Below are 16,290 nucleotides of genomic sequence, written 5' to 3' on the forward strand. Positions count from 1 at the left end.
CATACACACACATATGCATATATAGAATGATGGCAGATCAATTATTATATGCTTCCAGCATTTCAGGGGTACACACATGACACTTTTTCCATCGCCACAGATAATTTTTATAGACAAATACCTAAGGAAGTATCTATACAAAGATGATGTTACAGAGTTTTAGCTTTGTACGACAGCTAAGTCTCTCTCTCGGTTCAAAATGTTTAGATCCAGCAACAAGCATGAGCAAGATAGCCAGCAACAAATCAAACTGCAGACCAGCTTAATGCGAGTAATGGTCACCCGCTTTATGTATTTTTTTTTTTTTAAATGAGATTTGCTTAACCCAGAGGGGTTGCCTTAACAGGGCTTTTGGGAGTCCTCTCCACCCCACACACATATCTAAATAAAGATATACACGTACACATACAAGCATGCATACAAACAGATGCACGTAAACATATATACGCAAGAACAATAAATATTGCTCCCAGATTTTTCCCCTTCGCACATTGGAGAGAATAAGGAAAGTACTACTAGACACTATCCATGTGTCTAAGGTCTTTCTGTACAAGGGTTTGTCAGGACAACCTGGCATGAGGATACTTCACCCTACAAGTAAACCCTTACTAAATATTTAAGATTACATCGTATTTGAAGCATAAATGAGATCTCCTCAGCATGGCTAACCCATACTGGCTTTTAGAAAGACTAGTGCACCTTCTCCGAATGATGTTACCTCAAGTAATAGCATGAAGTTAGATATTCTACCAGACTAGATGAATTCTTGTCCTAGAACCCAGTAAGATCAAAAGACCACAAGAAAGATATACTATAACATATTTAAATGGTTAATTGGGGAGAAAAAAATTATGTTCTCAACTTCTTTACTAACTCAGTGTTTTAGAGGTATAGGAGATCTTTAAATGAATATTCGAATATCTGTGTATCTCATATAGAGATCAAGTAATTGGAGCCCCTTGTAAAATAAAACACCCAAGTAAAATAAAACAGAGAAACAAGATCAAGAAAAAAGGGAAAGGGGTGATATTCCTGAAATATTGTGATCTTCCAGTTTCACGCATATATCTCTAGTGATCGAGAGAAATGTGAAAGCAAGATTTATGTTGCATCCCTCTGCCTGTTTTACAAGTATTTTAATGGTAGGTGCTATGATGAACTACAAGCCCTTGTACCCCCTCTATGTAAATACTCCCAACAAATCCGACAAGCAAAATAATCCCACCCCTACACAGTCGAGATCCCCAGATTCCAAAAAGCTTTCTACTCTAAAAGTTTCTTCCCTAGAATTGCTAGACTTTGGAATTCCCTTCTGGGTTCCTGCTTCCCTGATTGTACTGACATGCAGAAGTTCAAGTGTGATGTTAAAAATCTTGCTGCTCTATTCCCTACATAGTATTCCTGCAAATTATGTCCCCCAGATAATAGCCTCCTTCATCAAAGTGTGCAAAAAGTTATATAAAAAAAGTCTATTAAGTTTTCCAGTATATTTCCGCATTGTTATCAGCTTTCTATAAAATATCTATATTATTAGACACAATGATTCAAGCAAATTACATTATGTCCTTAATTTTTTTTTAATTTTAATTGCTAAAAATGTATGTGCTAAAAAATACAATTGGATATTCATATCTAAATTTTTAAAATTCAAATTTTAAACATCAAATTGCACTTGCCTCATCCATTTCTTTTTTCTCCTTCTTTGGATTTTTTAACGGTTTCTTCTTTCCTCCTGAGAAATAAAAATAAGAGAAAAGATTATTTCAATAGATTTTTCTTTTAAATTTATAGAGTCAAAGCAAATTCCTCAACAACAAAAATTTTGAAGTTTACTGACAAATTAATTTAAAAGAAATTTTGGAGAAGAGTTTACTTATCATTTTGTTCTAACTGGGGATGGAGCATCATACCGGATGCCAGATATTCACCTGCTATCTCATACGCTGCAGGTGAGAGATTGTTTTAAGACTCTTACCACCTCTTTAAGTATAATTGTTTGTATGTCTCTTACACTTGGTTCACCTGATAAATTTTCCAGGTAGTTTTTGAAATTCTTTTTCATGAGTCCAGTTGCTCCTATAATTACCGGAATGGTGAAGATCTTCCTAAGATTCCAGTTTCTTTTCATGTCGTACATAAGATTTTTGTATTTCATTATCTTTTTCCTATCAGTTCTATTTAACCCAGTATCACTAAAGACACTAACTTCTACTAAGGTTGCTTCTTCCCCTTCTTGTCCCATATTACTTTGTCCGGTTTAATAGTTCCGTTTTCTAAGTGTTACATGATAAAGGGCTGTCCCCTTTTCATGTAAGTAAAAAAATAGGGAATTAGTTAAATGTAAATATGAAATAGGATAGTCAAGGATTCGAACTTGCAAAGCTAGATTTGGAATTGAAAATTCCAATCATAAGTTAAAATAAATACAGAATGTTATTGAAATAAGGAATGTGGAATCGCATTTGTTTAGCTTACATATCAGTTATTGAAAAGGAATGTAATGATGAAATTTGTTCTGTTATAAAAATGAAAATTAAAATAAGCAATTTAATCGTCAATTGAAATTGTAAATATATTTTGTAAAAATGTTATTTGAAAAATAGGTTACTGAACTCGGGGTCATGTCAAGTTTGGCAACATGATGCATGTCATCCAATGTGCTTTATGAGCACATGTTTAATCATGCGATGACATGACGAGTTCTCAATATAGGTAGAGTTTTTAGATGCAGTCTTAGAGAAGAGAAGAGTCGGGGAGAAAGAGCTGAGAGAGAGAGAGAGAGAGAGAGAGAGGTCATAGACGGCTGCTGACGTCAAACCTTGGAAGCAAAAGGTTAGAGAAGAAATAGCCATGTAAAGAAACTTTGAATTCCTCAAACGAAATCATGGACCGGTCATGAAATAAAGGACGTCATCATCTTTGTGTATCTGCGTCTTTGTGTTGTGATTCAACAGAAAAGGTATAAGAACTTTGTGAAAATCATCATCTCAAAAATAGGTAAGAAATATATGTATCAATATTTATAGAAACACTCTCGTTCATACAGAACTGTCTCTTTCTTTATATATACCTGTTTATGTCTTCAATATGCTATCTCTTACATGAACATCTTAAGACATATGAAAACTCAACACATGAATACTCCTAAGACTGTAATCTCTCACCAAGATCTTCCTAAAACGGACAACAACAACAATACAGAATATACATCATCTTAATAACACCCACCACGTAAAATAAGTACATAGCCGTAAGAATTGCGTAGTCATAGTGGATGGTGCATGACTTATTTCCAAGTGTTCTTTTTGGTATATGTGGCCAGGACTTGTTACTATATTCGATATTCGCCAGAGAAAATAGATACCAAATGTTTATCACTGTTAAAACTACACTCAGAATCTGCAGTATAGAATGTTGCGGATAATGTTTGATGGTGAAGAACACCCGAATGAAAGAAGAACAATTGATGAAGATGATGAAACAAAAGGTACCATTCAAGAATAAAGATAGAGAGGAGGGGGGGATGAGCTCATTTCAGCTAAGAACAACAAAACAGAATTATACAAAAAGCATTTGAAGGCAAAAGTAAATAGTTTGGTTGTTGGCTTTTATGACTGTTGACTGTAATAGTGTTCTCATCTTAGATGTCATTTCGCAGCGTTTCTATTTATGTAACATCCATCTTTCTTCAGGTTGGTCTTGTGGAGCTTAGGAATCTCTATGGAATTTTGAACAGAACAGAATCTAAGATTAGAAAAATAGTTTGAAATTGTTATGTCAATTAGCCTAATTAGAATTTGCTATGCTGAATAACCTGATTAGAAATGGCTAAGACAAATAACCCTATTAGAAATTGCTATGCCGAATTGCATGATTAGAAATTGCTATAATGAATAGCCTTGTTAGAAATTGTTATTCTGAATAGCCCGATTAGCAATTGCTGCGCCAAATAGTCCGATTAGCAATTGCTGCGCCAAATAGCCTGATTAGCAATTGCTGCGCCAAATAGCCCGATTAGCAATTGCTGCGCCAAATAGCCCGATTAGCAATTGCTGTGCCAAATAGCAATATTAGAAATTGCTGTGCCAAATAGCAATATTAGAAATTGCTGTGCCAAATAGCAATATTAGAAATTGCTATGCCAGGTTACCTGATTTGAAATTGCTATGCCGAATAACATGATTAGAAATTGCTGTGCCAAATTGCATGATTAGAAATTATGACGAAAAGCCTGATTGGAAATTGCTATGCTGCATAGCCTGATTAGAAATTGCTAAATAAGATGAAATATATAATCAGGCGATGCTCATCTACTTGCAAGTTGAGACAAAATTGCGCAGTGGATCAAGGTTCCCTAGGTTTGATACGTTTTTTAATTCAGGACAAATTTCCTGGGACGTGTGCCAGATAACTATTTTCCTCATATCATTCACAACAAAGAGAAAAGTAATCATGACAGTGGTTTGTTTATTTTTTTATTTATTTTTTTTCATTCATTGTTCAGACTAAAATTGAAATAGATTAAAATGATTCACTGATTTAGATTAAGGACAAAGAACTTGAAAACGAAACAATTAGCACTGACTGGTGACCAAGTGGCAGACGACAGTAAATGATTCATTCAGACGAGATCAACAATGGAAGACTGAAATTTCGTTTTCCAGGAAAATTCGGGAAAGCAATGTTCGGCTTTGTTACTTAAAAAAATTGTAAAGAATGTGTAACAGTCGATCAAAAGAACGGAATTCTTAAAGTCTACAATTAAAAACGTTGTGCGTTTATGGTGAGGTCAATGATTTAATGACTGAGACGCAGTCCTGGAATTTCCTGTATTCTGCAAGTTATTTTTTTCTTTTTATTGGCCCATTCTTATAGTATCAATATCAGAATTACAGAGTTGGGGTCAGAGGAAGTCGAAATCAGACCCATAATGCAACTGAATATTAGAAGACTTTCAGAGTTGGAATTTTGAAGATTCTAGAAGTTGTATTCTATACTTTTCAACATGGTAACCCTTATCAATAACTGAATAGGAGATATAATTTTTTAAATGATATTCTAATGAGATTAATTAAGCATAGGCTTAAATAAAATAAAGATTAAAACATTACCTTAACAAAATGAGCTTTATAACAATTTTGTTCAGTTAATGAACATATCGCTAGTTACAATAATAATTATTCTGTGGTTTAAAATACAAATGCATTAATTTGCACATGAGAGGAATGGTGGCGTTAAGAAGGAAGAATTGTGGAAGATAACAAGTCGAGTGTTTGGCAGATGAGAGAACATGGTGAAATTAAGAGTTGGTGCGAATTACAGTGTAAGTGGAAAGGAGTGCTGCCAACTTCTATTTAGATTACCTTTTAAAATACTATTTTAAAAAAAGGTGAAACAAAATTGAAAGTGAAGACTCCCGAGAAATGCCTGGTAGGAACAGGAAGTAAGGTATGAATAAAATCAACAATATTAACAGTGTGTTCAAATACAATTTAGCGACTCCATTTGTTATTGCCATTGTTATTTTATAGTTTCCACCAACGCAAGATAGATTAAACCTCCCTATATGTAACACAATAATACCGTAATTTAATTCAATATTATCATAACTTTTGTACCATTAAAAAGAAAATTCAAATAAACTGGTAATATCTTTTTAAAATTTCTCACAGCATATGAAAATAATGAAAATTGGAGACCAAAATCGTGTTTACTTTATCGACGCCTTAAAACAACCTTCCGATGTAGTGATCATTTTGAAGGTGTAAATACACCTGTGTTTAAAAATATCGCAAAATTTAACTAATTGTGAGATTTTCATGGACTTTTCGACATATATTCAATTTTAAATTAACTTATATTTTATAAGTACTTTTCGTTAACTATGTAAGGTAAAATATTTTTTTAGATGTTCTAACCCAGCCCCGTATTTCGTGTTACGAAAACTAAACAAAATAAATTTAGTTCGATAAAAATTGCAACATTTTATAAAGCTGAAGAGTTCAAATAATTAAAAATTAGAAAGTTCCTGTAGAATTTTTAATTTTGATTTCAAATGAGGTATTTTCAAACAAGTTTTCATTATAATGTCTTTACTTTATATATCATTTTAAAGAGCAGTTTTCGCTTTATCTAATCGTTTAGATTACAATCGTTTTAAAACAATTATGCCTTCTTTTCAGAACTTTGAACACAAAATGGGAAAAAGCAAATTCACGCAATTTGTTTATTTTAATTCAAACTAGGCCAAAAAGCTGCTGAAACAGCTCGTGATATCTACAAAGTGTTTGGCCCAGGAACCATTATTGAACACACAACACAATGGTGGTTTAAGAAATTTCGTGGCAGCGAAAAGATTCTTGTAGATGATGAGCATAGTAGTTGGGCATTGGATGTTGACAACGATAGTTGAAGCCAATTCATGCACAACTGTTTGAGAACTTGCTTCTTAATTAGACGTAACATATACAATGATTTCCAACCACTTGAGAGATTGGAAAGACAAAAATAACTTGATAAATGGGTGCCTCACGAATTGAACAACCAAAAGAAATGCCGACAAGAATGATCCTTTTAACGACCGGGTTGTAACTTGCAATAAAAAATATGTTCTTTATGATAACCGGCGGCACTCAGCTCAGTGGTTAGATGCCAATGAAGCTCTAGCAGTGTCAGAAATTTCGTGAAAACTATTGAATAATTCCACTCGCTATCTTTCGAAGCTTATAACTCCTCGAAAAATGTAATTCAAGCCCTATTTTTTTTTCAATTAAAGGAGCAAGGACCAAGGTTTCTTAAAAAAAAAAAAAAAAAAAGATTTTAAACTTCAGACTTTACAGGTAAATTTCTAAAAAGCACTACTTTTTTTGTTGTTTTAAATTTGAATACATTATTTATTGATCTTTTATCTTCAATTTGTGATATATAAAACTTTGGTGAGTAAATTAATTATTTACTTTTTAATAGACATTTGAAAATGGGGCGGGGGGGGGCGTGAATTAAAAAAAAAACAACGTTTGTCTAAAATATCATATTCAGTTTATTGGAAAGAGCATAAAATTTCACATTGACCCTGAAAATATCGTAAAAATGGAATCAATAAAAAAATTTTGATAGATTCTTAAAGTTTAAAAATTGAAAAATACTGAACTCGTAACATTCAATTAATTTCATTACTATCTTTTTAAAAATATTTCTATTACTTTTTATAAAACTTTAATAGTTTATTTTGGAAGTATAATCAATAAAGAAAATAAATAATCCACCTTTAAAAGATAAATTACGAGTTTTTTTGTTTTTTTTTTATTTGCAGTTTCGTGTTAGGGGTGTCAAAAATTCCTACAAAAATTCTGATATACCTAATGAAGCTCCACAACACTTCCCAAAGCCAAAAGAAGGTCATACTGACTGTTTGGTAGTCAGTGACTAGTCTCATCTATTGCAGTTTTTTTAATGCAAGCGAAACCATTACAGTGAAGAAGTACTGCCAACAAATGGATGAAATGCATCAAAAACTTCGACAACACCCAGTCAACAGAAAAAGCCCAATTCTCCTCCATGACAATGCCAACACGTTGCTAAACCAACCCTGCAGAAGTTGAACGAATTGGGCTACGAAACTCTGCCTCATCCGCCATACTCTCCAGACTTCTAACCTACCGACTACCACTTTTTCAAACACCTCGACAACTTTCTGTATGAGAAATGCTTCAAAAACCTAAGCGACATCAAAAACGCCTTCAACGATTTCATCGCCACCAGAACACAAGATTTTTACAATACTGGCATAAACACATTTGTTTTGCATTGGTAAAAGTGTGTTGATTCTGATGGTGCTTATTTCAATCAATAAATCTTTGTTTGATACAAGATACGTTCATCTGAATTTAAAAGTTAAAAATCGTAAGAACTTTCTTGTCAACTGATATATAGGTATATAAACCCATTACTTATTTCACTTACCTTGAAGTTGTAAATAAAAAAAATGGACATAAAATCAATATTATTATGTTTTAAAAAAAAATCAACGTTTTTTTCCTCGATAATATATACTATAATTAGTTAAATTACAACAAAAAAAAACAATTCTAAAAAAATAATTCTTAAGATTTAAATAGAATAAAATTCCAATATTCCACGATATGAAGTTTAAACATAGATTTTTTAGTAAGATTTTCCGATTTTTAAAAAAATATTTTCATATATAAAAAAAAAAAATGACTATTGGCAATCATAAAATAACAAATTCAACTACAACTTGAAATTATTTTAACTGTTAAATGATGTATGTTTCTAGGCGGGGCAATTTAATTTTAACGGCTATTTTAAAAAATGAACGGAGGTCTCTAATTAATAAAATTAACATAAACAATGACAAAACAAAAAAAAAAAAAAAACGCTGATTCCCTGATTTATTTAAAGCAACTATCAGCATCTATAAAAAGTATACGCAATTTTGATACACACAAAATGATGATGTGGCTGATAGTGCATAAAACGTTGGCGATTTCACAGGCGGTACAATGTCAATAATTGAAATTAAATCATTTGAGTTTGTAACTGATGATGAGTTACTTGACAAAACAAGATAATTTGGAGGTCAGAGTTACCTCCCTTGATGATAAGCCCGGAGTTATTCACCTTGATGAAAAAAAATCCTAAAATCGCGTGAACGCAAGAGGAAATATGGAGCCAGAATCAGGATTTTGATAATTTTATTAGTTGGACACTACAAGATGGTCAAATAATTTCGAGAAAAAATTGAATTACCTGTCAATTTTATTTTAATGTCTAGTGAATTCGTTATCATTCAGTAAATACGTATTACATTTAGTTGCGTCTAGCGTCTACGATATAATATTTTAATTTAATTAGCGTTATGATTATTGAAACCAGATAAACAGCTTAAATCGAGAGAAAAAAAAAGAGTTGTTTATTATGATTTGTGTATTTGTTTATTGAAAAACAACAGAAAACGCACCAATAACTTTAGATGTACAGGGGCCTTTTAATGATCTAAAATTATTGTGATAAGGATTGATAATTTGTATTATTCAGACAACTGTTATCCAGAATGGATATCATTGTTACAACGTTTCGGACGATGTAATATTCGACCTTCTCCAGGTGTGCCTTGTCGGAATTTCGAAGTAGGTCCATTTTTTGATCGACGAGGTAGATTGAGATTAGTCCTCCGATAGGTACCTCTAAGGCGCGCCAGTTTTAACCCCCGCTGTATGGAACACGATGTAACTAATTTAATATTATCATCCTAACGTTTTTACCATTTAAAAGAAGAAGCTTCAAATAAACTGTTAATTTTTTTTTTTTAAATTTTTACAGAATTCAAAAATAATGAAAATGCGAAACAAAAATTGTGTTTACATTAGCAACGCTTTAAAACAACGTTCCTATGTAGTGACGTTTTTGAAGCCGTAGACATACCCATGCTTTAAAAATCTAGCAAAAATCAAATAATCGTCATATTTTCCTAAAATGTTCGATATTTATTCATTATTAAATTAACTTGCATAGTAAAAGTAGGTTTCGTAAAATATATTAGAGGAAATATTTTTTAGATGTTCTACCCCCTCCCCCACCCCGATATTTCACGTTACGAAAACTAAACAAAATAAATCTAGGTCGATAAAAATTTCAACATTTTTTAAAGCTGAAAAGATAAAATAATTAAAAATAGTTATTTGTATATATTTATAAAATCCCGTTATTTATTTCACTTACCTTAAAGTTGTAAATAAACTTGGACATACAATCAATATTATCATGTTTAAAAAAAAATAAAAAATAAAACATTATTTCTTGATAAATATTTTTCTCGGTAATGTACTTATTATTTGAATTACAACCAAAAAATATAATTCTAAAAAATAATTTTTAAAAACTTTAAGTGATATAAAATTCAAATATTACGCTATATGAAGTTTAAACAAAGATTTTTTTAATAACAGATCTTCAATATTAAAAAAATATATTTATATAATAGAATATATGACTTAAGATAATAAAAATCGCAAATACAAAATCGACCTAAAAAATTCGTTTTGATTTACTTATTTAAAGTGATAGAGGTGATCTTTATTTTCTAGCGCTTTTTAAAAAAAAAAATACATAGGCCTGTAAGCCACATTATCTTTAGATACATAAATGTCAACAGAAGACGTTAAATTTTATTTTATTTTATTCACTCTCGTCTGTGTAGTTCGTTAATATATCTTTGTTTTACAATGTAAATATGAAAATCCCATAGCAAAAAAAAAAAACGATACTTCCATTAACACTTATAGCGCCAATAACCATCAATATAAATTAATTCAGAAAATAGTAAACACACAAAATGATGACGTTGCTGTAATTGTGTAAAACGCTGACGGTTTACACACAGCTTTAGTGGTGCCTATCGTCCGAATAATTCGAGAGAGAGAGAGAGAGGGGGGGAGAAATTGCAACAAAACAAACAATAACTTCATGGTTGCCTTTTGTATAGTCAAAAGGATATATTTACGTGACGTTGTCCGGGATTCTTTGTTTTTGTTCTTGTTGCACATGCATTTTTCTTTTAATTTCTTGTGAAAAAGGGGTGTTCTTATTGATTGATTGATTGATTTTTTATTCAAAATCTATCGGGCGTAATACGACAATATTAAAAGTTAAATAGCATAAATACTTTCAATGGCAATTCGGAATCCTAACTCATTTTTTTCTAAGGGATGTAACTCTATTTTACTAAGAATTGTAAGAAAAATGATTTTTCAACTATATTTTATGTAACAAAGTTTTATAAGATTAATAACAAAAAAATATTAAATGTGACGATATTCTAATTTTATTCGAGTAAAGAGTAAAGATCGAAAAAGATTTTTTCAGCTATAGTAAAATAGAACAATGAGTTAAGATTCAGAATTTTCCTTTCAATTTCAAAGCTAAAGAAAAAAGAGAGATAGAGGTAGACTTTTACTTAGCCAAATGGGTTACATTTTATAGTTTTATGTAGTTTTTTTTAGCCGTTAGTTCAAATAGTTTCTTGGCGTATAAACATTGTTTCGAAACTCTTTTCTTTTTAATAAAATCATAATCTATGTATTTCTTACAGTATGTATATTTCTTATTAAAAAAAACAGTTTGTTTTCAAATTAGAAATTAAGAACAAAGAGAGATAGAGGTAGACTTTTACTTAGCCAAATGGGTTACATTTTATAGTTTTTTTTTTACACACAAAATACTGTTAGAAACCCGCTCAATATATGTTATCGTGACATATATTAAGTGGGTTTCTAACAGTATTTTGTTTTTCAATAAGTTAAATATTTAGGTGTCAATTCGCGGCCATTTTTCTTGTTTTCATCTAACGCTCGACTTTATATGTTTTTTGAACCGAATAAACGTTTTAGAGTGAGTAGAACCACTAAAAACTTTGCAAGAAATACGATTGTGCGACAGTTAATAAATAAGTGAACTAAAAAGGCGGGAAATAACATGAGAATCTAGATGTTTGGATGATCGTGAAAAAAAAAATGTAAAAGATTAAACCAGGCAAATTTTTGAGTTTTGATAAGACATCGTAAAAACAAAAATGGTAAAAAAAAATAATTGGTAAAAAAAAAAAAGAAGTTGACAAATTAAGAGAGAAAAATGCACGAATAAAATAAAAGTAATAAAACTGAATGACGAAATGATATCTTACCTTCTCTGCTGGACATTTTCGTTGCGCTGTAATGCTGTTCTGAAATTTTCCAAAAGTTTACGTGAAAGTAATTATATGACGTCACCCGCGCATGCGTTTCTGAGAACGACACGAATCGGAATCGGAACACATTAAGAGTGAGTTAAAGTAATAAGACTGATTTTGTACAGCCAACTTACCTAATTTGTGGTGGTATTATGGGTAACACCTTCTGATAAACTAGGAAGTGTCTTGGTCTAACCAGATTTTTTTTTTTTTTTTTTTTTTTTTGCATAAATGATAGGTAGGGCATTAATGTCGGAAAAAAGACAGGGGAGGGGCATAGTTTTGAAAGCCAATTTATCATATTTTTGTACGTTTCCGGATACATTTGATTGTATTTGAAAGATAAAGGCTTAAATTAATTTCCAAAAGTCAAAAAAATATTTGTACACGTGAAAAAAAATTATAATGAAAAATGTTTTCACGACAATATTCGGAAGCTGACAAATTCAGTTAAATTTTGAAGTTAAATAAATTCATTGTAAAATCTTTTGAAAAATAAATATTAGTTTTCCCAGTCTATTTCAAAGGTACTTAGTAAAGTAAAGTCCTATGATATTGAATTAAATAATTAAAAAAAAACACCTTGTTTGTACAAAAATAGCTTAACTAACCTCCAAAAGCGAGAGACTCATTAACCAAAACAAAAGTCGTCTAAGAATGGATTCTACGGAAGCCGAAAATTTCAGAAAGACAAAAGTCTGTCTGAAAATGATGTCAGGTAGTTGTAGGTAGATAGGGGGTGCTGGTTTTCTTTTTCTTTTTCTTTTTTTTTCCCCAGCCGTGCATCAGTGCATTACTATCGTGAACATTAGTATAATTTGTACCATTTTTTTTTTATTTAATTTTTTTCTATATTCTTGCTTTTTAGTTTTATATATATATATATATATATATATATATATATATATATATATATATGTATATGTATATGTGTGTGTGTGTGTGTGTGTGTGTGTGTGTGTGTAAGTTATAATATCATACTAAGTTATAATATCATAGTAAGTTATAATATCATACTAAGTTATAATATCATACTAAGTTATAATGTTATAGTAAGTTATAATGTTGTGCGACTAGTGAGTGAGTTGAATTATCCAAAGACGCATTTTTATTTACAGCAATGCTATTTAAACTTTTGGAACATGATTTAATGAAATATTAAGACCAATTTTACTTTTTACATACATTTTTGTTGATCATTTAAGGCCAGGATTTATTTTAACCAAGATCTTATTTAACTTTATTTTCTCCGTCATCTTTTTTTTTTTTTTTATTTTAACCTTTATTTTTGTGTGGTTTTGTGTCTTGTCGAATTCATTTGAAAATGGATAAATTTCCGGCAATATGGATGACGGACGTTAAATATGTGTAAAAGATAGAAGCTATATAAAATGCAATACTTGTGATCAGGGGTGCAATAAAGATTGCATGATAGCTATTTTTGCTTATATATTACTTGTTCGAATTTATTTTAAGAAAATGTTATTCCCAATGTTGCACGTATTTTTTTTATAGATGTTTGTAGTTAAGTTTTTATCAAGTTAATAGTTTCCTACTTTTATTTTCATATGAAACCTCGTATACAGGGAGATAACCTGGAGGAGGGGTTAACTTTGCTGGTAATATTGTTTTAAGCCTCTTTTCATTCCAGCGCTTGTAGCAATAACATCGGTTCCTAGGAGTAAATGGTCTGTTCAAGAATTTTGTTTATTGCTACAGTAGAGCTGAAGTGTGGAAATTTATCTTACATAACCAGATGAATTAAAAGAATTTATTTACAAACCCATTTGTTTATGTTACACGTCTGCAGAAAGTATAATATTGGATAAATTTAGATTGGCATCGCATTCATCTTTAGTAATTAATTATTTGAAAAATTTAACTAAAACCTTGCATTCATTTAATGGTTATCAAGCAATACGAATTCTACTGGAAAAGATCGTAACTTAACAGAACTACGAAGTTCTCACAGGGAGCGATTTGGACTGGCGTCTGATTTTTTAATGCCCGGGTTTGTTGTAACGATTTAATTGTGAATTGATTCCTACGAACACTAAAAAGCAAATGGTTATAATTCCTTCTCCGCTTCGTTTGAAAATTGCTTTCCTCCCCAAAGCAAGGAAGTTTTAACATGAACGTGTGAACTTAAAGTATTTTCAACCAATGGAAATTTTTCCAAACACAAAAAAAATAACACGTGCATGCGAAAGTAGTAAACCAGTGCGAATTCCTATGAGAACAGATCAACAAAACCAGGTTTCTCCAGACTTCACCAGCCACATCTGAGAGATAACAGAACGTACGCACTTCATCCTCCCTCCCTACAAGGAGAGACAAGTCGCAAAGGAAAGGACTCAGTGACTTGCATACTAGCTTTATCAACTTACGCACGTCTATACACGCTATAACAAGAACAAGGTAAACGAACACACATCCACAATGCCACGCTGCCAAACACTCACATGCGTATATTACTTACATACACATATATTCACACTATGAACATTTTGACTCGTGACTAACCCAACTTTCTTCACCAAACGTGTATTTGTACTATGACGTGACTAACCCAACTTTCTTCACCAAACGTGTATTTGTACTATGACGTGACTAACCCAACTTTCTTCACCAAACGTGTATTTGTACTATGACGTGACTAACCCAACTTTCTTCACCAAACGTGTATTTGTACTATGACGTGATTAACCCAACTTTCTTCACCAAACGTGTATTTGTACTATGACGTGATTAACCCAACTTTCTTCACCAAACGTGTATTTGTACTATGACGTGATTAACCCAACTTTCTTCACCAAACGTGTATTTGTACTATGAACATTTACTAGCATGAAAATAACTGCTGTATTCTTATCTCTTGTATGAAAATGTTTTGTTATAAATTTTGTTTTCTCTCAATTTTTGCAGTTACAAAACATTGTTTAAGTTTTAGATAGCACGTGTCTCCATTCGCTAAAACATCACTTTTATACCCAATTTATATTAAATATTGATGCGATTCTTGGTTATGCATAAAGACGCTTCAAGATGGTCTCTACCAAAGCCAGGGACCATTCCACACTTTTCTTTTGCACCCAGCGTGTGACGAGAGTCGTCGCAGGTCTTCCAGCTCCTAATACAATAAAGTAATTCATGAATTCCATGGAAATTTTGATTCCTTGGTCACGGGAGGCATGTGATATTCAGTCGACCTGTGATATCGTCATATCGGTGATATACTGAATCTGACAGTAGAAAGACTGGACAAAAGATTTTGATAAATGGTGGAACTTTGTTTTCAAGCATTTGGTGAATCTCTCTGGAGTATGCAAATAAGTCAATTCAAATATTTTCAGACATTGTCTTGTAAAGAATTTTTTTTTTTTACTAACGCCAAAGGTCACCTTAATATGCTGGAAACTTTGGTAAAAACCAATTACAGTTCACTTCAATTCTTTGGCGGCAAATTTCTGTAGAATTGATCTTGAATAAAATATACCGCTTCGTCTATGGGAACCAATTAATGGTCTATTAAAAGCTACGACTACTAATCAACTCATTAGATACAAGCGCTGCTGCACGGTTATTACCTGAGAAATCAGTCTGTAATTATGAAATAAGCTTTCTTTCTCTTCTTCTTTTTCCAAGGTCATCATACACAATAGATTTGCTAGGCTACTGATTTGACAAGGTTTACAAGATACATATATTATTTACCTGCTTGCATGGAGGTAAGACACAGGGTTATGTGTAGTTTTGAGAAGCCAGTGCACTAGGATAACGACAACGTACAGGATAACATCCTATCAAGAGGCGATCAGAACGGGAATTGAATTGAATAGTTTTTATTTAGCGCCAACACATGTCTACGCGTATTAATCTTGGATCTGCGCGTATGTGCCATAACACGAACGCAGTTAACAGTACAGGCTCAATCTATCGCATCATAATGTGCATACATTAAAAAAAGGTCCTTTCTAATATTCTGGTACTTTTCAGTCGTCCACTAGCTTCAGCTTTTAACCCCACCATTAGTATGTGTATTCATTTTATTTCATTTTATTTATTCATTTTTATTTATTTTTTATCTTATTTTATTTTATTTTTGCGGACTGTTATCCTCAGCTTCATAGTTGATTAAAACATAAAAATAAAAATGAAATAATACATAATACTATTTAGTACGAACCCGACAATGGAAGACCAAATAAGAACACAAAATTGGGTTGACCAACCAACATTTATCCTCCTCGGGGCCCGTGGCACAGTGGATAGAAACATTGAGTTTCTACGGTTCCAGGTTAGCATACTTAGAAGATAGCGGTTTCAATTTTAGCCAATGCGGGTCAGAGGTGAGACAACAACTATGGAAGGCAGTAATTACTGCGAATAAGGTTACAGGACTCAGCATTCCTATCTCGTCACAGTTAACCACCTGAAGAAGACAAGAGAATAATTTGGTCGAGACGTGACGAAACAACAACTATGGAGATGAGGATTGCAGTCCACAAAAAAAATGAATGCACAAATTATGAAGCTTCATCTCA

At 31.8% G+C, this 16,290-nt stretch overlaps 1 protein-coding gene across 1 annotated transcript in view; it reads right to left on the reverse strand.

Annotated features, from left to right (window-relative positions):
- Positions 1 to 11,870, reverse strand: part of LOC145296262 (translation machinery-associated protein 7-like) — a 21,901-nt gene extending 10,031 nt beyond the window's left edge. The window contains exons 1-2 of the mRNA XM_080142468.1: positions 11,702 to 11,870; positions 1,677 to 1,732 (exon numbers count right to left, since the gene is read on the reverse strand). Coding sequence (XP_079998594.1) covers positions 1,677 to 1,732; positions 11,702 to 11,717 — 72 coding nt within the window. The 5' untranslated portion in view covers positions 11,718 to 11,870. The remainder of the gene's footprint in view (positions 1 to 1,676; positions 1,733 to 11,701) is intronic.
- Between the last annotated feature and the right edge of the window lie 4,420 nt (positions 11,871 to 16,290).

Source organism: Euprymna scolopes, chromosome 16, assembly GCF_053919585.1.
Source record: "Euprymna scolopes isolate OS-2025 chromosome 16, ASM5391958v1, whole genome shotgun sequence".
Lineage (NCBI taxonomy): Eukaryota > Metazoa > Mollusca > Cephalopoda > Sepiida > Sepiolidae > Euprymna > Euprymna scolopes.